We start from the raw sequence: 11,955 nt of genomic DNA on the forward strand, positions 1-11,955 counted from the left end.
AGAGAGAGAGAGAGAGAGAGAGAGAGAGAAGGGGAGGGAGAGAGAGAGAGAAAGAGAGCGATAGAGCGAGAAACAGAAAATGAGAATTAATTTTCCACTTTATCAAGACACACATGACTTCAACATAACTTGCCACGCAATTGAAATTTGCATTGACGCCGAGGAAGCGGGAATCGAGCAGGCAGTCGTTTAAATCGTCGATTTGATTTTCTATATTTGGTGGCGCTGCTTGATCAATGTGATGCACTCGATAATTATCAATATTAATCTTTTGATCTTGTTCGGGTCTCTTTCGATCTTCTTGTTCCGAGCAATAATCTTAAGCAGTTCTGCACAACGCCACTTTTCTCATAGCACATTCTTAAATACTGTATAATAAGTACATTATGCGTATTTATAATAAGTGCATTATGCGTATCAAAATATCAGAGGTAAGAGTCACGAGGTCTCATATTTGTATAAAATACTTGGCTCGTATTCCAAAACGTTCTTTTTGAGGAAAATTTTACTGGAAATCCACGATGTATGTAAAGCGAACGATAAATCTTCCTCAGCAAGCACATTTCGAGATGCTTCTTTACCGTGGGAGATCGTTTCCCCTTTTGTTTTTCGTGCCGAACAGCGTCAAGTAAAATTTGTTCCAAGGGGAATCGCGCTATTTAGAGCTTGATAGCTCGTTATGTGTGTATTAATCACACCGAAAAGAATCTCATCACGTAACTTTACATAAATATTTTACATAAATACGAATATCCGAGATACTCATATTCGTATAGACAAAGTTTTATGATCTTTTGTATTATCTATCTCTTTTTAATGACGTCAGAAGCGAGAAAATGCATGCTAAGAATTCTTGCAAAATGCATTCAAATAAAAAGATATATCCATAAAGTAATATTTGCAATCGAATAAACAAATTTGTAAGATATTTCATACATTTCCCTTGTTCTAACAATCAATAATTTGTCGTAAATTAATAACATAACATACAATCTTCTTAACCTATTTCTTCGCCTATTTCTATTCAGGTTAATTTACAATAAATTATTGATTGTTAGAATAAAAGGGGAGTGCACGGAATATCTTATTAAAACTTAATATAATTAAAATATTATCATAAATATTATAAAAATATATTATATTTATATTAATATATATATATAATATTATATTTATATAATACTTATAATATTAATTTTATAATTATTAATAATTATAATTATAATTATATTATAAATATTATTATTTAATTTAATTTAATATAATTTAATTTAATCAAATTTGTTTAATCAATTGCAAGTGTTACTTTATGAATATATATTTTTCAACGTATTTGGCAAGAATTTTTAGCATGTATTTTCCCGCTTCTGATATCATTAAAAAGAGATAGGCGAGAAGCGAGGGATTAGAAGCCTTAATGTCACTGGAATATATTGTAAAACATTATTATCCTCCCATAATGAAAGTTGAATCGCGCAGACTAAATCCTGTGACTGGCTCCGACTGGCTTTGAAATATTACAGCAATTTAATTGGACACTACTTGAGTCTTATTTCTGAAATGTTTGATAAAAAATAACGTCACAAAGTGGCAATACGTAAAAACAATAGGTGGACACGAGATAACCCGAGCGAATCGTTACGGTGTTAATGAGAACTTCGGCAAACAGCCGGTAATCGTGATGACGTTCGTTACGATTGGATAACGTGGCGGGATTCTTCTCATTGTAACCAACACGCACATGACGAGCTATCAAGCTCCAAATACCGAGCAATTTCCCTCAAAAGGAATCTTGCCTGACACTGTTCGGCACGAAAAATGAAAGGGAAATGATTTGCATCCCGAAATATCCTTGCTGAGAAAAATTTATCGTTCGCTTTACATACGCCGTAAATTTTCAGAAAAATGTCCCTCAAAAGGAAATTTTGGAAATGCAAGGTCAAGTAAAAAGAGCTTTCCCGAGATGATAACTTTTTCTAAAGAATAACTTTTTGAAGGTAGCCTATTTGAATGCTCCCTTAGATATTTCACATAATCGAGTTTTTTCAAGTATGTTGTATAAAAGTAAAACCAGATCTACAATGTGCCTTTCACTTTCTCTTTCCTGATCTCTATCTTTTTCCGGCTTGAGGTTTAACGTTTCAATCGGAAGAGAATGAAGAAACGGAAAGCGAAGAGCACATTGCAGATCTGGGCTAAAGATGATAGCGGGTCTCCGAAGTCACTGTCTACGACGTCCTCGACGATGTTGATCGACGGATACTTATCGGAAACGTAGGCGGCCTATCTTATCTGAGCCGGGAGCCGCGTTGAAAAATCATGAAAGTCGGTGTGTGGCCATGCCGTTTTCCATTTCTGGTCGCAAGGTATCGCGAGCAACGACAACAACGATGACGAGACAACGGCAACAGATAAAAAGCGACGTTCAATACAGCCGAATACTCACTTCGTGGAGAGCGCCGGCACAGGCCCGCTGCTCTTGAACGTCTCGTAATTCCTCGTCCCGGACATGACGGCGAAGAACTGAACACGTACGTGGCCAGTAGTGGCCGATTAAATCGTGCTCGGTGCTTTATCGGCTGTTTCACCGCCGTCACGAGTTTACCGCTATCAATCCGAGCAGTCATGTGCTCGTCGCGTCTTGTTTTCTTTAATTTCGCTCATTTCCACGCCGCCGCCGTCCACGTTCGTTGCGCTCCGCGACGAAGGAGGCGCGACACGCGGCTAAGCTCGAAACGCGGATCCGCCGTCGTTTAGACTTTCTCTGCGCGGCCGAGACCGTACAATTTCGAATAGTTCAACGGAAAAAAAAGATTCGGTTGGATTAACCAAATATCTGGTCGAATATGAACGATCCAGAAATTCCGATTGAAGTAAAATTCTGTTTAAGTTAACAAGATTTTTGGCAGACTTTATTATTTAACCAGACATGTCTTTTACTCTCTGGTTAAATAATCAGATATGTTTGGTTAGTCTGCCAAAAATCTTGTTAACTTAAACAGAATTTTACTTCAATCGGAATTTCTGGATCGTTCATATTCGACCAGATATTTGGTTAATTCAACCAAATCTTTTTTCCCATATTGGATTCGAAATTTGTCGATCCCCAGATCTCCCTTATGCGATGATCTCGCTGCGCCTTTTTTATTGCTTTTTACGAAAAATAGACCGGGAAAAGAAATCAAATTAAAATAGAAAAAAATAAAAAATGAGAAATAAAAGATTGAAAAAAGAGGAAAAACAGGAAAGATTCACAAGAGGATTCTTCTAGAACTAAAAGAGAAATATTCTCTGACTGAAAAAAAGAACTTTAGTTGCAAGATGTTACTTCCTGTAATCTCATACTCTCAGCAAAAATTTCTCTTCTAATAAAAAGGAATAATACTTTGCTTGGAATATTTTTTTTTGCTTCTAGAAGAATTTCCTTGAGGTCCATATATATAAGAAGACTCTCTCCCTCTCCGCTACACTAAGAAAAGATACTTAAAAATTTATTCGCAGGATCAAAGTTTATTTCATAAACACACTTTATATCCCACGAATAAATTTTCGAGTATTTCTTTTCTCAGTATAAGGATGAGATTACATTCTTTTAGGTGCGATAGCCCAACCAATCTCGGAGCAATTCATCAAACAGACATAAAAAAGGAAAAAAATGTAAAACAAAAGTAAAAAACATTAAAAAAAATATGAGAAAAAAGTGGAAAGAGAGATAAAAGAGCCTGAAAGAGCTCGAAATAATTCATCGAATGGGCAAGATACTAAATATCTGCAAGAGTTCGTAAGGCCATAAATAGAAGATAGCTATAACAGCGACTTAGTAAGTGTTTTCCTTCAAATTGCTTTTTACTTTTCAGATATTAATCGTGCTCGACCTGAATTGATGGTTGACAATTTATAGTTCCGAACGTAACATTTCACGCGATCGAAGATGGAGCCAGGTGAAGTTCATCCTCGCCACTACGCGCTTTGCCACTTTAATCGAGACGAAACTGCCGGAACAACTGAAAGATTGATTTGCGAGAACTGCGGGGAGAGAATATTGGCCGAAAGGCGGCAAAAGGCGGTTATCGATAACAACCGCCAATACTTCTCCTTCTTCAATATTATATCATCGTTAATAAATAAAAGTGGCTTTGATATCATACCAACTCTTGCAAGCGTACACAGAATCATACAATGTGGGCGTGATTTACCGTTATTTATTTGCCTTCAGCTCGAATCAAGCGCGCAACGCGTCGCCGCGTTTACGCTCGCGCTTTTATCGGCACGAGTGATTACAGACTGCGTGCGATCTCGTCGTCGGCTGATTAAGATATATTACGCGACTCGTCATTTGCACGCGGCTTACTCTCTCACGCCGAATAAACGCGCGCTCGACTAGCCGCTCTCGAAACTCTGTCGACGATGAAGAGCAATTCCGTCAGTTTGGACAGAGCTTCGCGGAAAACTACGCGAAAACAAACGAAAGGAATCCGTTATTAACCCCGCGCGCTCACGATTAACGTCGATAAATTTAGACGAGGCAATTAAGAGAGAATCCCGGGCGACCTTCGGAGACTAATTAATTTTTCTGCTTGTGTGTTACGAGTGTGCGCGCGCGCACGCACACATACAATTCTAAGTGCACACAGGAAATGTGTTTCTCAAGTGTGTCTACGAGCGTGCACGATATAGAGACAATTTCAGAGATAATGTTTCTGTAGGAATATAATTACAGTCAGATAACCGTTAATAGACTAAGAACGTTAATGCTTCCACAAAGTTGCGCGAGACATATCATTCCGCAACTCCCCGGATTTCTGGAAATTTTACCGACAGAACACTGACATTTTTCTATAAAATTTACGTGTTGGTTGTACAGAATTACAAATGTTTCGACACAATGAAAGTACGTGCAAAAATAAATAGGATTGCTCAATATGTGACGAAAAGAACACAATTTTTAATATAAAATCTCAAGCTGTCAGCGTAATATTTGCCTGATCTAAAAATTCCGCAGCTTGTAGATGTACCGAAAGTGTAGATGTTCCAAACAGGAAAATTTTGAAAAATATTGCTGTACGTTCGCGTTTGAATTCAGAAGTTTGCAGAAAGATTTCTACACTTGTGTGGTTACTAGTTTTTTACTGAATATAGTAAAACAAGGCAACACACATTTTCGTAAGTTCTGTATATATATTGAGGAAAAAAATATTTAAAAATTAACAAATATTTATTAAGTGAATACCATTAATATATTTTCTTCATTTAAACAGAGTATTGTTTATTTAAACTGAACAAACAATACTTGGTTTAAATAAAAAGAATTCTGGTTTAAGAGAGATAAACATTGTGAAAAAAGCTCTTTTTAGCAAATTTTTTGTAACGCCCATAAAGCAGATAGATAAATTAATGTTTTTGCATTAAATTAATCATCTTTTGAATTGTTGAAAAGTATTTTTCTATTTGATGAAATACATTTTTATTTTGGTATAAAACATGTCTCTCTGTAGTAGGCCCTGCAAGCTCCATCAGTTCTGCATCTGGAGTCCTTAAAAGTCATCTGAAATAAAAAAACCCAAGATTTTCTTAAAGTATATGAACGTAGATACTGATTTTTTTTTACGATTGAAATTTCCCCCAAAAATGTCAATAAAAACAGTACTTTTATTTTAGACGGTTTTCGAACATTTTTTTAAACGTGCGCTATTTTGCGAATAATTAAAATATTACAATTTTCGTACGCTTAACTGAAACTACATTCATATACTTTAAGAAAATCTTGAGTTTTTTTATTTCGGATGACTTTTAAGGACTCCAGGTGCAGGGCCGATGGAGCGTGCAGAGCTTACTACAGACACATTTTGTACCAAAATAAAAATGTATTTCATCAAATAGAAAAATATTTTTCAATAGTTCAAAAGATGACTAATTCAATGAAAAAAACTGCTTCTATCTATCTGCTTTATGGACGTTACAAAAAATTCGCTAAAAAAAGCTTTTTTCACAGTGTTTATCTCCCTTAAGTAAATACGTTAATGCACTGAGTGAAAAATATAGTTGCCTTTGGCGTCAACTATACGCTTTTGTGATTTTAACCACAAAAATAATTAGAAGAACCATTATTTTAGTAAGTGTTATTAGAAAGATGGTTCTCCTAATTACTTTTCTGGTTAAAATCACAAAAAAGTATAGTTGACGCCGAAAGCAACTATATTTTTTCTCTCAGTGTAGCATCCACTTAATGAACATTTGTTAATTTTGAGATATTTTCTTCTCAGTGCACAAGAAACACGAAAAGGATACAGTGTGATTGTGTTAGAGACGATCGTCCCCTGACGTTATCGAACATTTTCGGAACTCGTTATCCACTTCAGCATCCCCTGAAACGCGCCTCTCATTCGGCGAATTCGAGGTGAACGATTCCCGGCGGCTCTATGAATCATCATCTGCCAATTAAGCACGACGATCCTCTCGCGAGATTGCCGCCGTCGGGAAGGCGCAAGATCGCGGTCCCCGTTCCGCGAATCGCTCCGCGAATCGCTCCGCAAATTGCTCCGCGAATATTCTCCATCGATTATTATCATCATTGTTATTGTCGTCGTCTTCCTGCGGACGCTGCTTATGCAATTCGTTCGAGCCGCATTGAGCTGTTCTGCCGGTGTGAGGCGAATGAAATGTGACAAACACGTCGTCACACAGGTGACGCGAATGCGTGTCGCGGAAACGTCGGGCGGAAATCGTGTCGGAACGTCACGGTCGCTCCGCGCGCTAAAAAAAATTTGGTCGAATTAACCCTAAAAGTCTGAATATGCGTAATGCGGGATCTACAATGAGAACTTAAACCGTAAAACTTAAGTTTTAATTCTGAAGCCGTAAGATATTGATCAATCACAGTCGATTATTTTCCTCATATTTGATTGTGATCGGTCAATTTTTATTTAATGGTTCTTATTGATAAATCAAAAACTAGGGGGAATAAAGGCCTATAGAACCACTAACACGGATGACGTAGTGTTATAAAACTAGCTATAAGACAGCTAGTATCTATTCTCGCTTATGTAAAGGTAAAAAATTTGTTTTACTTACTCAAATAATCAAATAAAAAAATTTTTAATTTTAATTTCGTTAATTTAAATTTTAATTAAAATTAAATTATAATTAAACTAAATTTAATTTAATTTAATTTAATTTAATTTTAATTAAAATAAAATAATTTTAATTAAAATTACTTAATTTTAATTTTAATTTAGTTTTATAACATTACGTCCTTATTCCCCTTAGTTTTTGATTTATCAATAAGAACCATTAAATAAAAATTCTTCTTTGCATAAAATTTAAGCTTTAAGCCTGTATCGACTGTGATTGGTCAATTTCTTTCGGCTTTAGACTTAAAGCTTAAGTTTTACGGTTTAAGTTCTCATTGTAGATTCTGCTTAACGTTTAGTGTCGGGCTACAACCTCGCTTTAAACTTTAAGTCGTAAGCAACTGACCAATCACAATCGATTATTCTTGAGACGTAAAGAGAACAATTGTGGTTGGTCAGTTGCTTAAGATTTAAAGCTTAAAGCAATATTGTAGACCGACACTAACACAGACCAACTCTAACGTTGCCGTTCTTGAAAATGTATGCCTCGTTTTTTCATTACAACTGCTTTTAACTTCACTGAGACGCAGAAATATTTATGCATTTATACCTCTCAATGTTTTCTATACCGATAAAAAAGCATTGAATTTTAATTATAGTTTTTACTTATTTTTAAGTTTCTGAATACTGAATTGAGTAAAAAATAATGCGTTGAATAAAATTGGTCTATATTTAAGTTGTTTACGTAACTTTCTGATGTTTACGCTTCCAGAGTTCTAATACCTCGCCGGCCATATCGGATTTATAACGCCAGATGCGAGGAATGACATACTGACGAAAGTTGCGTGTCATTTCTGAACAAAGATAAACATAGACGAGAGAGCATTTGAGATTGCTTGAGCACAAAATTGTGCGATAGCTATCCTCTTTCCTTGATGATCAATAAATAGTCGTATAATAAATATGGTGAAGCAAGTCTGCATAATTCATTTTACCATTTATTATACGACTATTTACTAATCGTCAGGAGGAAGGAATAGTTTTCGGAAAGTGTTACAAGTATGCGATCTTTCGCTCGTATTTATCTTTATTTAGAAATACCACGCAATTTTCGTTCATTCCTCGCCTTGACGTCACAGATCCAACATGGCCGCGGCGAGGAGCCTCGTCGCAAATTTTTCTGAGGTATAAAACGAGCCAGAAATTTCGGCCGGAGCTGCCAGACTTCTGCTTCGTGCCAACAAAATTTCTGGTCGACTCGAACAGAACTCCGGTAACCTCCACGGAAATTTTCCGGGCTCGTTCGTATTTCACCGGAAATTTGCTTAATCCGACCAAACGTTTTTTCCGTGCGCGGCCCCAAGGACCGGCGGCTCCTTTCGAGCAAAAACATCGCCGATTACATCGTATGCCGTGCCGGCCACGGTAATTAATCAATTGAGCGGCTCGTTACGGCCGTCTCTCGCGTGCCGCGGCGAGTTAACTCCAGCGGTATCCACCGTGATCCGCACACGCGACATCAGCAGCACAGTGCATGCACCACGTCGGTCGCACTTTGTTGCTCGCCGAGAGCCTCGCCGGGAACCTCGCGGAAAATTCGCCGACGATTAGTCTCGTCCTCCTTCCTCGTCCTTGCGCCGCCGAGCGCAAGTCGCCGCGGGCTGACTAACACCAGCTGACTAAATGACACTGACGCAACACTATCCAGCTGAGAACTCGAAAAATTTCTCGTAACCCATTACTCTCTTAACCCATTAACGTCCAAATGTGTTGAAACTTTACGATGATTTGAGCCACTTATTTTACTACGGAAATGAGATCTTTGTTTATAAAGAGTAACCATTCCTATCAATTTCGATAGGAAATTTCTATCGCCGTTCTATCGAATAGCGTTGAGAAAGTTTTAAAAAAAAATCGCAATTTATGCAAAATTTTTGCAAAATAGAATAAAAAGACGCATGTTTTTACACGAAAAAGAATGATTTGCTAATATATGGACAACTAAAAATATTAACTGCAGGAGCAAATTTTCTTGCTTTCATAGTAAAAGTTATTTAGTTGTGATAGCTAAGAGATTTGCTAATATATATATTTAGTGAATAGTCAATATTACTACAAAATTATATAGTAATTTACATAGTAATTACATAGTACAACAATTTCAATAACCAAATATAAACGAAAATTCGAATTAAACGCTTCAAATCGATTGCCACTTTGGTACCGCCATGTTCGTTGAAAAAAATACCCATGGCATATTTTTTAAGTTAAAGTGTCGGGAACACTTTCCCGAGCGATACTAACACGTTTTTATGGAGAAAATAGCGGGAGGAGAAAAAATTAGCCCTAAAAACATGTTTTTTTATTTTATTTTGCAAAAATTTTGCATAAATTGCGACTTTTTTTAAATTTGTCAACGCTATTCGATAGAGCGACATCGAAATTAGTAGAAATGGTACTTTTTATAAACAACAGACCTCATTTCCGTTGTAAAATAAATGGCTCAAATCAACGTAAAATTTCAGCACATTTGAGCGTTAATGGGTTAAAGTAAATCAGTGAATAGTCACTGATATCAGTTATAAGTATAGCACTGAGCAGTTTCAGTGCTGTACTTATAGCTGCAAATCAGTGTATATTTATTGCTTTCAATGATGTTTCACTGATTCGGTTTAACAAAGTATCGTGCATTGCTTCAATTCATTCTTGGACGTTCTTGTTGGTAAACCGTGTAAGTGTATCGTATGTTTTTCATCTCTGTTCCTTAACCAATTAGAGCTGCAATCTTTTTTCCGCGTATACACAAAATGAAGAGGATAGCGTGATTGTGCTTATCTGACATGTGATGTTGACGCTATCGACATTTGTGGAGTTCGCCACTTCGCTATCTCAATAATTCGTGGATTTTAGTACACTCCAAGCTTCAACAAAACTCAATATTTATTAGATCAAACCTACACGGAGAAAAATAATTTTGCTCTTTTAGCAAAATCGTCGTTGCTACTGCATATTCGTAGTGACATCAAAAAAGTTTATTTAACATAACTAATTTTACAAATTATTCCTTATCAGAGCACAGAAGTAGTTTCGTTGAAAAAATCTGTTGAGTGTATTTGTCCTAAGAATCACGTTAATTTGATGCAAAATCCTGTATTCTTAACAAATTTATTTGCTATCAGAGCAAAACTGCAACTGCTTATATAAATTCGTCATGGTTCTTATAGCAAAATAATTTGTAGAAAATTTCAGAAAATTGTATCTAGCAAATAGATTAGTACTCTTTGCCGTCCATATAATAACGAAAAGATTTTGCTGGAGCAGCAGAAAATTTTCTGGGCCAGCAAATTATTTTTCTCCGTATACTAAACCCTTTTAGTCATTTCCATCGTATCTGGATACGATGTGAATCCACCACGTTGCAAGAAATGTACTTCAGTCGTATACTTTTTTAGTCTCGCTGCAAGCGACGACTCGAGTGAACGCGTATGTCTCTCACGAGCATCAATTAAATACCAACGCGAGGGGGGCGAACAGCGGCGAGTCGATCAAACTGTCGACAGTTGAAAAACATCTGTATCATAGCACGTGATAACTGTTTCGGTTGGACTGTTTTGTTTAGTTGACCTTCGATCGCTGATTAAACTTCGCAGCGTCGAATTTTCACGTCGGACTCGACCGTGGCTTGCGCAACAAAATTTGCGCAGTTCCGACACTCGCCTCTTTCTATCCGCTTCTTTTCCTCATTTTTTTTTTTTTTTCAGCGCACGGATGAAAACATACCGCCCGACGGGTTTTCCACTGAGTGGAAAAGCACCGCGATGACACCTGTGCCGGCCGAGAGACCGGACTCGCGCATTCCAATCACGACGCGATTCTCCGACGACAACATTTCGAGCAGAGCGGCGCGAAATGCCATGACCACACACGAGCAACAAATAAAATGACAATAGACGTTCGGCGTACGTCAATCGGACAAAGTGCGAACGTCGAATGCGGACTTCGAGTTCTCCATTAGGATGAACTTGACAAAGGAAGTGTCCTTCGTCGCGTTCGTTTGCAGCTCGCGTTCTCGTTCTCGATCACGCGGCTCGCTTCATGCGAAAGCCCTCCTGCCTTAATTATGAGTCACTCTGAAGGAAAAATGTATGATACTTGGAACTATAATGGCATAGTAAAAAGATTATAGTTAGGAATATTATTTTCATAGTAAATTTCAGCATAATGTTTGTAATATTTACAATATAAGCACAGAATAACTGACCCAGGTAAAACTTTTACCAAGAATTGAAATAATCATTTAAAATAAAAAATATAGTAAGGTTGCAAATATTGAATGGTAAGAGAAATTAACTATTTTATATAGTCAATACAATTGGAATATTTGGAAAATATAGGTACATGTAACTATATGCCCAAAGCGTGCTTTACTATATAAATAGAGTAATAAGATGGTGACTATAAATCTGTTTTAATTATGCTATATCTTTATATTTATATGAACTATAAATATATGTTTGAGGCCAAAATGAACTATAAAATATAGTGAGATTATAGTTATTCCAACTATTTTTTTCTCTCAGTGCAACTTTATCTTGTCCGCATATATACTCTATCTCAGTTATTTTATGAATGAAAATTGCATTTATTATCAGAAACAGTATAGTATACACTGAGGGAAAAATTATCTTAAAATCAACAAATATTTCTTTGATAGGTACCATTAACATATTTACTTAAACCTAAATTCTCTTTATTTAAATCAAATATTGTTTATCTGATTTAAGTAAACAATATTTGGTTTAAATAAAGAGAATTTAGATTTATATATATATATATATATATATATATATATATATATATATATATATATATATATATATATATA

The 11,955-nt window shown here is 36.2% G+C and overlaps 1 protein-coding gene across 2 annotated transcripts in view; it reads right to left on the minus strand.

Annotated features, from left to right (window-relative positions):
- Window positions 1–11,955, minus strand: part of LOC116843207 (facilitated trehalose transporter Tret1-like) — a 58,804-nt gene that overhangs the window by 28,134 nt on the left and 18,715 nt on the right. The window contains exon 1 of one of the 2 annotated variants that reach the window (XM_032813429.1): window positions 2,447–2,859. The exons of the other annotated variant lie outside the window; for it this stretch is intronic. Within the exon in view, the coding sequence (XP_032669320.1) occupies window positions 2,447–2,511 (65 nt within the window). The 5' untranslated portion in view covers window positions 2,512–2,859. Of the gene's footprint in view, window positions 1–2,446; window positions 2,860–11,955 lie in introns of those variants that run through there. 2 annotated transcript variants of the gene reach the window in all.

This window comes from Odontomachus brunneus, unplaced genomic scaffold, assembly GCF_010583005.1.
Source record: "Odontomachus brunneus isolate Ranch 3 - 2012 unplaced genomic scaffold, Obru_v1 Obru_scaffold_030, whole genome shotgun sequence".
NCBI classification, from domain to species: Eukaryota; Metazoa; Arthropoda; class Insecta; order Hymenoptera; family Formicidae; genus Odontomachus; species Odontomachus brunneus.